General features: G+C 41.2%; 1 protein-coding gene across 1 annotated transcript in view; it reads right to left on the bottom strand.

The window, feature by feature from the left end:
* The window catches only part of pnpla7b (patatin-like phospholipase domain containing 7b), a 331,521-nt gene that overhangs the window by 265,821 nt on the left and 48,669 nt on the right, over positions 1-17,031 (bottom strand). The window contains exon 7 of the mRNA XM_073052200.1: positions 9,045-9,185. Within this exon, the coding sequence (XP_072908301.1) occupies positions 9,045-9,185 (141 nt within the window). The remainder of the gene's footprint in view (positions 1-9,044; positions 9,186-17,031) is intronic.

Here is a 17,031-nt window from a genome sequence, read left to right as displayed (position 1 = left end):
CATTATAAATTGTCCTGTGATTAGGCTAGTGTTAAATAGTTGGGTTATTGGATGTACTGTATGTCTAACTAAAAACCAATAATACATATATTCCACTGTAAAATCAAAATACTGGCTTTTCCTCAGATGCCAAATCTACATTACTTTCAGCTCATAATGTGCCACATTTAGGATTTAAAAAAAACACACATAAAAATCAGCGCAAACAATAAATATTCCAGAGTCAAACAAGTAGACACAACCCTAGGTCTTAGGTATCTCATCCTTTATAGATATTAATGGATTGTAAACTTAGAGAGTCCAATTAGCTCAAGTCACCATTTCAAAAACTCAGCCAACAATGTCAAGATCTTGAAAGTGAATAAATAATGAACATGCTTTTCTCTCTTTCTATAGAAGTATTGTCAGCAGATTGTTGCTGTAGATTTGTAATTGTTTTACAAAGATCAGTTTCCCTTCAGCCTTTAGTGACATATAAGTGCACCATTATTCAGTTTTACATTAATTAATCTTTCAAAATAATTATTGTTCAACTACAGCAGGGCTGGTCTACACCGCACATCCCTCCAATTACCTTAGCTCCAAATGCCCATGACCAATGTCAAAATTTTCAATTGATTTTTACACCAAACATCTCTCTAGCTATCTGAAGACAATTTGTACCATTTGCTTTACAGACAAAAAGCTGGAGGAACTCAGTAGGCCTGGCAACATCTATGGAAAAGAGTAAAGAGTCGACATTTCAGGCTGAGACAACTTCATCAGGGCTCCACTGGCTCTCGGTCTGAAACATCGGCTGGACTCTTTTCCATAGATTCTGCCTGGCCTGCTGAGCTCCTCCAGCATTTTGGTGTGTTACTTTGATTTCCAGAATCTGCAGATTTTTTCTCGTTTGTACTCCTGAATTTTGTGTATTTTACTTTGCATTTCAGCATCTGTAGATTTTCTCTTGTTGGTACCATTTGTTATTCTATGTGAACACTTGGCATCATCCCAGAACTACCCAGCTCTGTTTGCAGTACTCAACATCAGAGAAGGAGGAAGTTCTCTCATCTACTCTGTTAATTTGTTTAATCATTTTAACCTTATATTGGATTATCTCTCAATCGTCTTTTTATAAGGAGATACAAGATTAATCCATGCAACCTAGTCATATAACTTAATCTTTATGACTCAAGTGTGGTGTATCAGTATGCACAATCTTCAAAGCCAATGACACGTTGCTGACGTTCAGTACTCAAAGTTGAATTGGAACTTTAGATCACAGCAATAAACTTCCTCTTTTTATTCCACCTCATGAGATAAGGAGAGATTTGAATTCATCTTTTGTACTCCTGAATTAGTTTTACGTGGAGATCAAGTAACTCTGTTAGTTCAACACTTGCCTTAAAATTGGGTTTTGTAATTCCCAATGCTCTTTGATCACTTTAGAGCCAAATTAAATGCCTAAAACAAGTAAAGAAAACAGATGCCTGAAGAAACAGAAGTGATTCAAAGCACAGGAGTGCACCATCATCCAGCTGCTCACTAAACTGAATAGAGGTACACCACGTCACTGAGTGCTAAATGGAAATTGATCTCTGCGAAACAAACTCAGAGCTACAGAACAAAACAATAACCCACCAACTGTACCTTTCTCCAAAAAGAGGGAAATAAGTTTATATTTTTAAAGCTTCATTTTCAAGAGTTGGACATCAGTGGCCAAGTATCTGAACTGTTGCAGTTCTGGTGAAAGCACCCCCACCTTGCTGTTTGGTAGGGGGCTCCAACCCTAAGTGGATGGGTGTTTTGCCGTGGTTGCTTTTCACTTGGTATGTTCTGTTTTGCTACGTTCTGCCAAGTGTAGTGGGCATGCTATGTTATCACCGAAACATGTGAAAACACTTGCCGGCTGCCAACAGCACATCTTTGGGTGTGTTAGTTGTTAATGCAAACAACACATTTCACTCAACACACACAAAATGCTGGTGGAACACAGCAGGCCAGGCAGCATTTATAGGGAGAAGCGCTGTCGACGTTTCTGGCCGAGACCCTTCGTCAGGACTAACTGAAAGGAAAGATAGTAAGAGATTTGAAAGTAGGAGGGGAGGGGAAAATGCAAAATGATAGGAGAAGACCGGAGGAGGTGGGGTGAAGCTGAGAGCCAGACAGGTGATTGGCAAAAGGGATACAGAGCTGGAGAAGGGAAAGGACCATGGGATGGGAGGCCTTGGGAGAAAGAAAGGGGGAGGGGAGCACCCGGTATACCATACATGTGACAAATAAATCGGAATCTCGGTCTGAATCTAGATCTAGTCATGATGACAGATTGAGATATTGTCAAATCAGAATGGAAATCTCATCTGGAGGGAATATGAAGGGATACTCCCTTGCACCTGTTTCTTTGTCCTTTTAGGTGGGATATGCTACCAAGGTGAAGAATTTTAAAGGCAGACATGCTGCTGCCATTGAACAGCAAAGGTGGTGAGGATGAATGATTAGGGTGGTTAAAGGAGAATCCATCAAGGAGGCTTCTTTGACTTGGAAGGCACCGATCTTCCTGAGAGTTGCTACAGCTGCACTTATCCATGTTAGTAGTGTGAGTCAACCAGCACTCCTCACATGTCCCTTGTAGATACGAGACAGACCTTGTAAGCGTCAGATGAACTCAATGGCATGCATGAGGCCAGTCCAGTTGAGTTCCTGGTCAATGAATGTCCGCAGATTATTGATGGTGGAGCCCTCAGCAACTATATTGTTAGGGATGAGGGTGATCTTAGAGCCTTCCCTTCCCATTAGCACCACCATTCATGAAAGTATGTGGTAGAATATGAAATTTTAATCCTAATCGTTGTGAAGATGCTTAGTTCAGCTTATTACATTTTCTTAAATGTGCTGTTTAGAAAGCAAACAGTTACATATTGGCTGGGCTAGCACCTCATCGTTTCTCTGTGTGGCTAGATATGCACTCAGCTATCTGTACTGAACCAAGGCTGACAGTACTGGGGGGTGTATCCAGAGATACCGGCCACATGACAGATGCACTGCCACCTGGCTGGTCGGAGGACACACCACATGCCAATCAACATTTGGTCCCTCCCAACTAATCAATGCACACCTAAATTACTGGTCACCTTAATTGGATTATCTCACCCAGCCCCATGCTTTAAAAGGTGAGACTTGCCCTTGGTGAGCTCTTTCTTACAGACCACCACATTAGAGGTAAGTGCATTGATTTATGCTTGGGAAGGTCTATCGTTTGTCCTGGTAAGGGAGCTGCAGCTATCCAAGGTCAAGGGGGATAGCTGTTGTAGTGCTTTTCCCTTGTTCTTTGTTTGTGTAACCGTACCCTGTCCCCACACTGCTTCCTGTGTATTGTAGTTGCTTGTGTTGACCCGACTTCCCCTTGTAAATAAATTCCTTATTATTAAAACTGTGTGTGTCCAGGCCTCTACTGTTGAGACTTAAAGAACCAGTTATTTTCCATCACAACAGGAGGGGGGGGGGGGGGGGGGGTAAGGGGTCTGCCAGGCCATATGGTTACAGATTGTGGTGGTAAACATTTCTGCTGCTACTGAGTGCCCACAGTGTCTCTCAGACACCCAAAAGAAGTTTTCAGCTGCCAGATCAGTCCTGAGTCTATCCCATTTAGCACATTTGTAATGCTAGATAATACCATCATGGAAGTCTTTGGGAACAATTTTGTTTCTGCTAGGACTGTCCAATGTCACTTCTACCCATGCCATAGGTAGACAAGCAAGGATGAGGTTCACCCTTCACCTTGGTTCACTCACAGTTGTCATAAAACCATCTGGTAGCTATGTCCTTCATGACTCAGCTGGTTTGGTCTGTGACGATGCTACCAAACTGGTGCTAGACACAGAAGCACTGGAAGTAGCATCAAAATGCTGAATAACATGGTACGATACTGCGTCATTAGCTGACAGAAGATAGCAAATGGCAATAAGGTTCCTTGCCACGAGATATCATGGTGGCAGTCAACTTTGGTGACTCCCTCTTGCCTGCACCCACTGTGCCAGCATCTCTGGTGGGTCTGTTCTGCTGGTAGAACAAGACAAATTCGGGGATTGCGATGGAGGAATCTGGCTGCCACTTAACCAGTCAGGGAGACAGCATGCCAGTTTAGGCATCTGTCCCAAATGTTTTTGAGATGATCTCTGCAAGATGATTTGGACTGGGAATGCAGAGTTTGGGTTCATCGGGTTTTATTCTGCAGCGGTACAACTGAGTGGTCTATTTGGTCACTTCATACAGCTTTAATAATCAATCACATGCTGAGAGTCAGGAGTCACATACAGACCAAACTCTGCAAGGGCAGCAGTTTTCCTACTTTGAAAGGCATTAGTGAAACCAGATAGATTTTTAAAAATAAGTATCAGGTAGTTCTATAATGGTCATAATTACTAAGGCAAGTTGCCGTTTCTTTCCAAATTCAAGATTAGTTTGTGAATTTAATTTCACAGTGGGATTTGTATTTGTCTTTAAATTACTGGTTTAGGATTCTGGCTGTCTCACACTCAAAGCTTCAGTAAATCTAACAGCATAATTAGTTTTCAAGTGCCCTTCAAATTAATTTACTTTAATTTAAGCCTGCTCCTTCATCCACCTAAGATGGGGAATGTGTAAGGGAGAATAGATTGCTTTAATTTTAGACAATTAATTCACATCCCATTCTCTATTCAAACCTGAAATTTAAGTTATCAGATGAGGAGTAGATCTTTCATTTAATTTCCTGCTAAGACTACACGCTCCATTGTGTTTTGACCTTGCTCCTTTCCTACCTTAGAAACATGCTGCTCCTTAGCAGCAAATTGAATACACCAGCTACACTTCATCCAGGCACCATATTGCTCTCTTAGTGCCCAAGCCAAAATTTCCCCCAACAAACTCCTTGCACCATCCTTAATCATCAGCACAAATCTTTTCCAGGTCCTCGGACGCAGATTAAGAGAACCTATTCACTTATTAGATCCTGAGTCCAAGTTTCCTGCCCCATATTGCCTCCAACTCTTACTTTCACACTCATTTCAATTCTATCGTTGTCACCATTCCATAGCTGATAGCTAAACCCAATCTCTAGATCCATCCTGCTTCTCCATGTCTCCTAATTTGTACCAACTTCCAAGCCTGAGAAGTTCCACTTTTAAATTTCTTTTCCCCATGTTGAGATGCCTCCATTGTCATGCCTGCACCAGTTCCTTCTGTCATCCCTGCAATCAACCACCAACTCAGTTTCTTTTATCTTTGTTGCACTATTATGGCCATGATTTGAGATCTTCAAGAAAAACAAAATCTCTGGAGTCCCCTCCATACTTTTGCCACCTTTTCCTCTTCCTTTGTTCCCAAAAAGCAATCACCCTGATTAAGATTTGAGTACCTATTCTAATGTTGGCTCAATGCTGCTGAATTCTCAATGAAACACAGTGCCTTGAAAAAGTATTCAGCCCCCACCCCTTTGTTCACATAAATGACTGTTTTGATTTTGATCAATTTAACTGAAAATTTTTGTTTGTGTATCACATGCTCCTTTTTTCCTAATAGAGCACGAACAGAAAATTGTAAAGCACGAAAAACTAAATATTCAAAAACTGAAATGTCAGCAGTTCAAAAGTAGTCATCTCTCTTTGCTCGGTATTTAGTTGAATCACTTCTTGCAGCTATTACAGCCAGTAATCTTTTTGGACAAGTTCTATTAGCTTGCACAACATGATGGAGCAAGATTTGCCCATTTAATCCTTCCAAACCGACTCAAGCTGTGCTGGATTAGTTGGGTAACAGTGGTGGACAGCAATTTTGAAGTCTTGCCTGAGATGTTCGATCAGGTTAAGGTCAGGACTCTGACAGGGGCACTCACAGACATCAGTTTTCTTCATCAGAAACCGCTACATGGTTGCTCTGCCAGTGTATTTTGGGCCATTGCCCTGCTGAAAGATGAACTTCCTCACCAGTTTAAGCTTTGTGGCAGAGGCTATCAAGTTTTTATCCATGATCTCTCCGTACTTAGCAACGTTCTTCTTCCCATCAACCCTGACCAGATTTCCAGTCCCTGCTGCTGAAAAGCATCCCCATAGCACAAGGGTTCCCAATCCTTCTTATGCCATGGACCAATACCATTAACCATGGACCTGAGGCTGGGAACCTGGCAGCATAGCATGATGCTGCTCCACCATTCTTCACAGTAGGGATGGTGTTACCTGGCTGATGTGCACTACTAGATTTAAGTCACATGTACCAGTTAGTGTTGAGGCCGAAAAGTTCCATTTCAGTTTCATCCAACCACAAGACCTTCTTCCACATCAAAATGAATATGCTTTTTTTTAAGCCAGGGCCTCTTCCTTGCTACTTTTCTATAAATACCCTTTTTGTGTAAGGCCTTGGAGACTGTGGAGCCATGGACTGCATCTGCAGTTGCAGCCACTGACTTCTGCAGTTCACTGTGCATGACTGTTGGCATCACAGTAGACTCTCACACAAGCCCCATTCTTCTCCGGGGACTAAATTTAGAGGGGCAGCCTGACTTAAGCAGTGTGGTTGTGGTTTCATATATTTTTTCCACTTTTTCATGAAGGACTGCACTGACCTCCAAGGTGTGTTCAGTGCCTTTGAGATGGTCTTGTATCCTTCCCCCAGATTTGTGCTTCTCTATTATCATTTCCCTGCCTTCTCTTGAATGCTTTTTCATCTTCATTTGGTTTGGTCCACTAAAAAATTACCATACTGTTGGACCTTACAGAGAGAAGGGGTATTTATTATTATGAATTCATTGAAAGCAGGTGATTCTTCAAATTTTCTACATCAACAAATTGGTTAAGTTGGTAAGGTAATACTGAATATTGCATTTGATGAAAGTTAGTGTAGTAATTACAAAGGGGTTGAATATATTTTCAGCCTCACAATTTTGGTTTTTAACTTTTAGTAAATTGTTGATAGGTTTTGGAATTTCTTATGATTTGACATGATGCACAATGATTTGTAGATTAGCTCAAAAATCCTACTTGAATATATTTTAAATTTAGAAAATGAGACAGTAAAATGTGGAAATAGTTGGGGAATCTTGCGGAATTTGACTACGCTACGGGTGCTTGTTTAATAAATTTCTTTTAATTCACTATGCTAGCAATGACATACCTTCTTGAACCCACTGCAATCCTTCTAGTAAAATTACTCACACAATGAAGGAATTTTAGCGTATAGACCCAGAGATGATGGAACATGATGTAATTCCACATTAAAGTGATGAGCAACTTGGAGACAACATATACTATGGGTGATGGCATCAATGTTGTATGTAGAAAATTGTGCTTAGTACAGCAGCAAGATGTTATCCTATTATTAGTGTCATCTGCTGATTATTGCTTAAATGTTTAGAGAGATACATGGTGAAACAGGCCCTTTAGTCAGGACTGACCATCAGTTACCCATCTGCATTAGCCCTCTATTAATCTTTTTTTTAAATATTCACTTACATTCTCAATAACTCTCCCAGATTCTACTGAGGGCAATTTCCAGTGGCCAACCAACCTACCCACATGCACCATTTTGGGAAGGGGCAGGAAATCCACAAAGTAACAGAGATCTTGGAAATTTCATGCTGACAGCAGAGGCCAAGGTTACATTTGGATCTCCAGCTCCACTACCTTCCACAGCAGCAAAGCTTCTGACATACCAAACATTTCCACACATTACAGCGCACTGTGAACATGGCCAGATAACAAACCGATAAAATGATTATACAGCTCAAAGCTCTATCCTTCCCAAATGCATGTCATAAGCAATTTAGAAACATATTACTCGTTACATTTAGCATTAAAACTAATCATGCCATTAACCTATATATGAAAGACAGAAATAAAGCGCTGAAATAAAAATTGGTGTGACCATTGAAAGCAATAGCGGTCCAGTTATCTTGTCCTGCTTCACTTCCATTTTCCCATTTTCATGCCCTGAATATGATGAACACTTCATCTTCTCATCCTGCTGGTATCTTCATTCAAAAGCGTCACTTGCCATTCCCACACCAGCACTATAGTTTAACCAGGAGCAGGCTCACAGTAAACTAGAATTTGGCACAATACTGTTGCTGCAATCTGACCAACTTGTATTAAAGTGGCATAATGGTACTGCAGTTAGCACAGCTCCAAAGAGCTGAGTTCAGTCCCAACCCCTGGTATCTGTGCAGACCACTCCACATTCTCCTTGTGTGTTTTTCACACAGATACCAGTTTCTTCCCACATTTCAAAGCTGAACTTGTAGAAAGCTGTAAAGCTACTCTCCAGTCCACCGTAAGTAGGTAGCAAAAGAATCAGGAGTTGATGGACATGTGAAAGAAAATAAACTGTAGTGCTATTGGGAAAATGAGAGGGGGAATAGGACTGATGGACAGTTTTCCCATGTTGGAATAGGCTCAATGGGTGAATGGCCTCTGTAGTATTAAGTACAACCAGAATAAGCAAGTTTGAGAAAATACAAGAGAAGATATAAAACTTCTTTCTGTACTTCCAAAAGTGCTTCACAGCTACTGAAATACTACTTGATCTCCAACATGCAGGAGACTGAACAGGACTTGGTAACAGTCTGTCTCCATAAACATCAGCATAACAAGTGACCAAATTATTGATTTTAACAGACATGGACAGAACCATATTGCTCTTCTGCCAGACTACGCTTACAGGACTGCCCAGATAAACAGATAACGTTTAATTTTAAAATGTCCATATTTCTGCATTATTATTTATTAACGTGTCTGAAGGAAAACAAAGCAAACATATTCAAAAGCAACAGAGCAATCATTGAATCTCAGCTGACACCATTGAAGCAATCCAACATTCTTTTGGCTTTGCAGTTTGCACTTTGTACTTTGCTGATTGTACCCAGTGCTGATGGTGAAGGAGACAAGGTGCTGAAACAAGCCAAAACTGCAACGATAGGCAAATGGAATTAGATTGAATGCAACTGCCTTAGAGGAGTGACAAACAATCTTAGTGATAACATTAATTCAGGTGACCTTGCAGACACAATTTTGAGTTTCCAGTCCGCTGCTTACCTCACATTTTTGAGCATATAAAGAACCTCAGAAGGCAAGTGGGAGTTTTTCACATCAAATTCAGTCAGATCAGCCTCGAGCAATGAGGAGGGAGGCTCCTTTGGCTGCAATATTGGAGGCTCCTTCTTGAGCCGGAGTATCCTACAAAGAAAAAAATAAACCGCATTAATATGCTAATTGGGAAGCTACAAGTTATTAACATTTTTCCTTTTATCTCTAATTTGCTTAAAGCAATTTCTATACATAATTACAACTGATGGCTTGAATAAACTGAATGCTACCACAATAACTGTCATAAACTATTGATGTGTTTTCACACTTGGTATAAAAACCCTTGGCACATCAACCACAACTGAAGACTCCTTTAACCAACTCTCAGTATCTTCAGCATAGTGATCAGAATCAGATTTATTGTCCCTGACTTTTAAAGCATGAAGTTTGTTACTATGTTTTCAGAATTCTTACCCAAATAATTGCATTTAGAGGCTATTGTGTTAAAAAGGGTCAACAGCTAATTCTGAGGCAAAATCCATTTGAGGGTCTGAGGGAAGAGATAATCAAACCTCAAAAGTTAAATAAAGCAAAAATAAAAGGATACTGGTCATCCACCAAGTCCAGACCTGCACAAGGATGACAATAAAACTTATCACAATACAAAAATAGGTGATGTTTCTGCTGTACCAGGACTCCAGTGTTACCCACCAATCCAAGCATATCTAGATAGCAGTGATAGGATTGGGCCGAGCCAGCATGGATTTACCAAGGGCAAATCATGCTTGACTAATCTGTTGGAGTTTTTTGAGGATGTAACCAGGAAGTTAGACGGGGGAGATCCAGTGGATGTAGTGTACCTCGATTTTCAGAAGGCATTTGATAAGGTCCCACATAGGAGATTGGTGGGTAAAATCAAAGCTCAGGGCATCAGGGGGAAGACATTGACATGGATAGAAAACTGGTTGGCAGATAGAAAGCAAAGGGTAGCGGTGAATGGGTGTTTCTCGGAATGGCAGGTGGTGACTAGTGGGGTGCCACAGGGCTCGGTATTGAGACCACAGCTGTTTACAATTTATGTCAACGATTTAGATGAAGGCATTGAGAATAACATCAGCAAATTTGCTGATGATACTAAGCTGGGTGGCAGTGTGACATGTGATGAGGATGTTAGGAGAATTCAGGGTGACTTGGATAGGCTGGGTGAGTGGGCAGATACTTGGCAGATGACGTTTAATGTGAATAAGTGTGAGGTTATCCACTTTGGGAGTAAGAACAGATTATCTGAACGGTGTAGAGTTGGGTAAGGGAGAAATACAAAGAGATCTAGGAGTCCTTGTTCATCAGTCACTGAAGGTGAATGAGCAAGTGCAGCAGGCAGTGAAAAAGGCTAATGGAATGTTGGCCTTTATTACAAAGGGAATTGAGTACAAGAGCAAGGAAATCCTCTTGCATTTGTACAGAGCCCTGGTGAGACCACACCTGGAGTATTGTGTACAGTTTTGGTCTCCAGGGTTAAGGAAGGACATCCTGGCTGTAGAGGAAGTGCAGCGTAGATTCACGAGGTTAATTCCTGGGATGTCTGGACTGTCTTACGCAGAGAGGTTAGAGAGACTGGGCTTGCACACGCTGGAATTAAGGAGATTGAGAGAGGATCTGATTGCAACATATAAGATTATTAAGGGATTGGAGAAGATAGAGGCAGGAAATATGTTCCAGATGCTGGGAGAGTTCAGTACCAGAGGGCATGGTTTGAGAATAAGGGGTAGGTCATTTAGGACAGAGTTAAGGAAAAACCTTCTCCCAGAGAGTTGTGGGGGTCTGGAATGCACTGCCTCGGAAGGTAGTGGAGGCCAATTCTCTGGATGCTTTCAAGAAGGAGCTAGATAGGTATCTTATGGATAGGGGAATCAAGGGATATGGGGACAAGGCAGGAACCGGGTATTGATAGTAGATGATCAGCCATGATCTCAAAATGGCGGTGCAGGCTCGAAGGGCCGAATGGTCTACTTCTGCACCTATTGTCTATTGTCTAACACCAGCGTACTGGAGGAGGCCTGCATGAAGAGCATTTCCATTATGATAATGCAACAACTCCAATGGATAGGCAATGTCATCCAGATGCCTTACTCGCATCTCCCTAAACAAATCCTTCACTCCCAGCTGAAGGGAGAACAGTGAGCTCCTGGTGGGCAAAGGAAAGGCTTCAAACAGAACATCAAAATCAGCCTGAAGAAATTCAGCATTATATCTAAAAACTGGGAAGACATTATATTCAATAGATACAACTAGACAATCTTTTTAAGTAGGAACTGCAGTACATGAGAGCGACCTCAGCTGTGCCGTAGAAAACAAGTGGCAGCTGAAAATCCATCTATTCTATTATCTAAATCCCTGATACACCACATAAAAAGTGGTCCCAACACCGGCCCCTGTGGAACACCACTAGTCACTGGCAGCCAACTAGAAAGGGATCCTTTTATTCCCTTGCGCTGCCTCCTACCAATCAGCCAATGCTCTACCATGCCAGCAACTTTACTGTAATACCATGGGCTTTTAACTTGGTAAGCAGCCTCATGTGTGGCACCTTGTCAAAGGCCTTCTGAAAGTCCAAATATACATTATCCACTGTATCCCCTTTATCTATCCTATGCGTAATCTCCTCAAAGAATTCCAACAGGTTCGTCAGGCAAGATTTTTCCCTTAAGGAAACCATGCTGACTTTGTCCTATCTTGTCCTATGTCACCAAGTACTCCATAACCTCATTCTTAACAATTAACTCCAACAGCTTCCCAACCACTGAGGTCAGGCTAACTAGTCTATAATTTCCTTTCTTTTGCCTTCCTCCTTTCTTAAAGACAGAAGTGACATTTGCAATTTTCCAGTCCTCTGACACTGCGCTGATTCTTGAAAAATCATTGCTAATGCCTCCACAATCTCTACCGCTACCTTTTCAGAACCCTAGGGTGCAGTTCATCTGGTCCGGGTGACGTGTACCCACAGGTCTTTCAGCTTTTGAGCACCTCCTCCTTTGCAATAGTATCTGCACCCACTTCTCTTCCCTCACACCCTCCAACATCTGGCACACTGCTAGTGTCTTCCACAGTGAAAACTGATGCAAAATACTCATTTAGTTCATCTGCTATCTCCTTGGTCCCTATTATTATTTCTCCAAATTCATTTTCTAGCAGTCCTATATCCACTCTCCTCTCTTTTTTTTACATACTTGTAAAAGCTTTTACTACCCACTTTGATATTGTTTGATAGCTTGCTTTCATATTTCATCTTTTACCCACTTCCCACTAATTTTTGCTTTGTTGTATGTCCTTTCTTTTGCTTTTACATTAGCTTTGACTTCCCTTGTCAGCCATGGTTGTACTATTTTGCCATTTGAGTATTTCTTCATTTTTAGAATCCAGCTATCCTACACCTTCCTCATTTTTCCTAGAAACTCATGTCATTGTTGCTATGCTATCATCCCTGCCAGCATCTCCTTCCAATTTACTTTGGCCAACTCCTCTCTCATACCACTGTAATTTCCTTTACTCCACTGAAATACTGCTAGGTCCAATTTTACTTTCTCTCTATCAGATTTCAAGTTGAACTCAATCATATTGTGATCACAGCCTCTTAAGGGTTCTTTTACCTTAAGCTCTCTAATCACCTCAGGTTCGTTACATAACACCCAATCCAGTATAGCTGATCCCTTAGGAGGCTCAACAACAAAGACCCAACCATTAACCACAGCCACCACCTACTCTTGCCCGCAATGAAACAGAATACGTGGATTGCATAATCAGCCTCTATAGCACCTGAGGACCTACCAAAAGACATCCCCTCAGGAGAATATCATACTCGACTTGAGTGATCACACTAATTTCACCAAGGCCCAACACACAGTAATTGCAATCAGGCAGCTTTACCCTTCTACTCAAATCCCCTCATAGTAAAAGCCAAAATAACATTTGCCCTGTAACGGCACATTGGTTTTCAGTTATTTGTGTATGAGGACATGTCCCTTTGATTGTCAGCATTTCCCAACCTGTCACCACTTTAAAAAACAATCTCTAATTCTCTGTTTTGTGCAAAGTGGATGACCTCACATCTATCAGGCACATTTTCACCCACTTGCTTAGCTCATTGAAACCCTCTTTACAGCCTCCTCAGTACTCATAATCCTACTTAATTTTGAAACATCAAATAACTTGATGATACAACGTTTGATCCCCTCAGTGAAGCTGAATTATAGACTGTGTGCTCGGACCGAAGCATAGATCCCTGTTGAACCCGTTAGTCACAGATGGCCAACTAGCTTATGTCTCTTTGCTTCCAGTCTGTTAACCAGTTCTCTACCCATGCCAATATTTTCATCCCAATTCCATTCATCTCACACCATTTATGTATTTTACCGTCTTTCCTCAGGAAACTCACAGAATCTCTTCACTTTTTTCCATCTGCCATATTTCTGCTGGCTCACTCTTCTCAAATTTCTACAAACTGTATTCTCCTCATACGTCAACTGTTATCATCAGCAGACATGAATGTGTTACAATCAGTCTCTTTGTTAATACATATGTGAATAACCAGAGCAAAGAACAGACATTTAAAGCAGCCTATCATTTATTTCTGCCTCATAACACACAACATGATCCAAAATAGACCAATCCCACATTGGGTCCACAAAGCATAGCTCTAGAAAACTATCTCAAATGCATTCCATGAACTTGTCCATAAAATTACCTCCCCCAATTCAACTGGCGTGAGGATGTGATTTTCTACATCAACATCAATGTCACAGTGGTCAGCTGTAGCTCCAACACAAATCCTTGAGTCATCCGCAAATTCAATAGCCAACTTTCAAAACTTCAATAACTTACATAGCCAACTTTCATAACATCAATAATTTGCTTTCAATCTTCGGCCTCAACATCAGCTGAAAGCAAGGGAATTAATCAATTGTCTCTAGAAGTCCCGTCAGTGAAAATGCTTAACACCTAACCTCCGGAGATAATCCATTGCTTAGTACTGTAGATCCCCATAAGTATTTCTAATCTATAAATCCATGCTATTAGATCAAATGAACATTTTCAGGGAAGTTATCATGTGCGGAGGCAGAGAATATGTACAAGGTTTTCATTGAATATTTATGGACATGCAATCAATCTAGTTGCAAAAAAAGTTTGTGAACCATTTGTAATTTTGGTTTTCTGCATTAATTACTATTAAAATGTAGTCTGATCTTCATCTGTCATAATAGACACACAATCTGCCTAAACTAATAACAGAAAAAATTGTATTTTTCATTAATACTAAGTATTAATAATATTAATAGTATTAATTAATAATAATAATTAATAATAAATACTCATTAATAATACTATTTAAATAATCACAGTCTAGGTTCAAAAAAGTATGTGAACCTCTGGGGTAATGTCTTCTACAACAACTATTTGGAGTCAGGTGTTCCAATCAATCAATGCTGAAGGAGGGGATAAAGAACCCAAGGGTAACAGCAAAAGACCTGCAGAAATCTCCAGAACTTGCTAAAGTCTCTGTTCATCTGTTCACTATAAGAAAAACACTGAACAATAGCAGTGATCATGGAAGGACACCACAGAGGAAACCACTGCTCTCTTAAATTAAAAAAAATAAAAAAATTGCTGCACATCTCCAATGAGACGGAAAGAATGGTAGGGTACAGGAACCATGGTGTACAAAGGCTGTTGAAATCTAGTCAAGAAGAAAAGAAGAGCTTATGAAAGGTTCAAAAAAACTAGGTAATGATAGAGACCTAGAAGATTATAAGGCTAGCAGGAAGGGGCTTAAGAATGAAATTAGGAGAGCCAGAAGGGGCCATCAGGAGGCCTTTGCGAGCAAGATTAAGGAAATTCCTAAGGCATTCTACAAGTATGGGAAGAGCAAGAGGATAAGACATGAGAGAATTGGGACCAATCAAGTGTGATGGTGGAAAAGTGTGTATGGAACCAGAGGAGATAACAGATACTTAATGAATACTTTGCTTCAGTATTCACTATGGGAAAGGATCTTGGCGATTGTAGGGATGATTTACAGCGGATTAAAAAGATTGATCATATAGACATTAAGAAAGAGGATGTGCTGGAGCTTTTGGAAAGCATTAAGTTAGATAAGTCTCTGGGACCAGATGAGATATACTCCAAGCTACTGTGGGAGGCGAGGGAGGAGATTGCTGAGCCTCTGGCGATGATTCTTGCATCATCAATGGGGACGAGAGAGGTTCCGGAGGACTGGAGGATGCAGATGGTGTTCCCTTATTCAAGAAAGGGAGTAGAGATATCTCAGGAAATTATAGACCAGTGAATCTTTCTTCAGTGGTTGGTAAATTGATCGAAAAGATCCTGAGAGGCAGGATTTATAACATTTGGAGAGGCATCATATGATTAGGAATAGTCAGCATGGCTTTGACAAAGGCAGGTCATGCCTTATGAGCCTGATTGAATTTTGAGGATGTGACAAAGCACATTGATGAAGGTAGAGCCGTAGATATAGTGTATATGGATTTCAGCAAGGCATTTGATAAGGTACCCCAAGCAAGGCTTATTGAGAAAGTAAGGAGGCATTGGATCCAAGGTGTCATTGCTTAGAATTGGCTTGCTCACAGAAGGCAAAGAGTGGTTGTAGACGGGTCATATTCTGCATGGAACCCAGTGACCAGTGCAGTGCCTCAGGGATCTGTTCTGGGACCCCTACTCTTTGCGATTTTTATAAATGACCTGGATGAAGAAGTGGTCGGATGGGTTAGTAAATTTGATGATGACACAAAGGTTGGGGGTGTTGTGGATAGTGTGGAGAGCTGTCAGAGGTTACAGCAGGACTGAGAAGTGGCAGATGGAGTTCAACCCAGATAAGTGTGAGGTGGTTCATTTTGGTAGGTCAAATACAATGGCAGAATAGAGTATTAATGGTAAGACTCTTGGCAGTGTGGAGGATCAAAGGGATCTTGGGGTCTGAGTCCATAGGATGCTCAAAGCTGCTGCGCAGGTTGACTCTGTGTGCATTGGCCTTATCAACTGTGGGATTGAGTTTAAGAGCCGAGAGGGAATGTTACAGCTATATAGGACCCAGGTCAAGCCCCACTTGGAGTACTGTGCTCAGTTCTGGTCACCTCACTACAGGAAGGATGTGGAAAAGGTACAGAGGAGATTTACAAGGATGTTGCCTGGATTGGGGAGCATGCCTTAAGAGAATAGGTTGAGTGAACTCAGCCTTTTCTCCTCAGAGCATCGGAGGATGAGAGGTGACCTGACAGATATGTATAAGATGATGAAAAGCATTGATCTTGTGGATAGTCAGAGGCTTTTTCCCACGGCTGAAATGGCTAACACAAGAGGACACAGTTCTAAGGTGCTTGGAAGTAGGTGCAGAGGAGATGTCAGGGGCAAGTTTTGTTATCGTTGTTTTTTTTGTGTTTTTTTTTTACACAGAGACTGGTGAGTGCGTGGAATGGGCTACCAGCGACAGTGATGGAGGCGGTATGTTAGGGCCTTTTAAGAGACTTTTGGATAGGTACATGGAGCTTAGAAAAATAGAGGGCGATGGGTATCCTTAAGTAATTTCTAAGTAAGTACATCTTCGGCACAGCATTGTCGGCCGAAGGGCCTGTATTGGGCTGTAGGTTTTCAATGTTTCTATATCAAGTTTGCAAAAGACCATCTGGATGTTCCACAACACTTCTGGTACAATGTTCTGTGGACAGATGAGACAAAAGTTGAACTCTTTGGGAGAAATGTACACTTTATCCCAACAGTGAAGCATGGTGGAAGAAGCATCATGTTTTGGTGCTGTTTTACTGCCTCAGGGCCTGGACAGCCTGCAATCGTTGAGGGAACAATGAATTCAAAATTCTGTCAAGACATTTTACAGGCAAATGTCGGTCCACAACCCGAAGCTTAATAGAAGCTGAATGATGCAACAAGATAGTGATCGGAAACACGAGTAAATCAACAACAGAACGGT

The sequence above is a fragment of the Hemitrygon akajei genome, chromosome 7, assembly GCF_048418815.1.
Source record: "Hemitrygon akajei chromosome 7, sHemAka1.3, whole genome shotgun sequence".
Taxonomy (NCBI): Eukaryota; Metazoa; Chordata; class Chondrichthyes; order Myliobatiformes; family Dasyatidae; genus Hemitrygon; species Hemitrygon akajei.
This window is presented reverse-complemented; position numbering and strand designations above follow the sequence as displayed.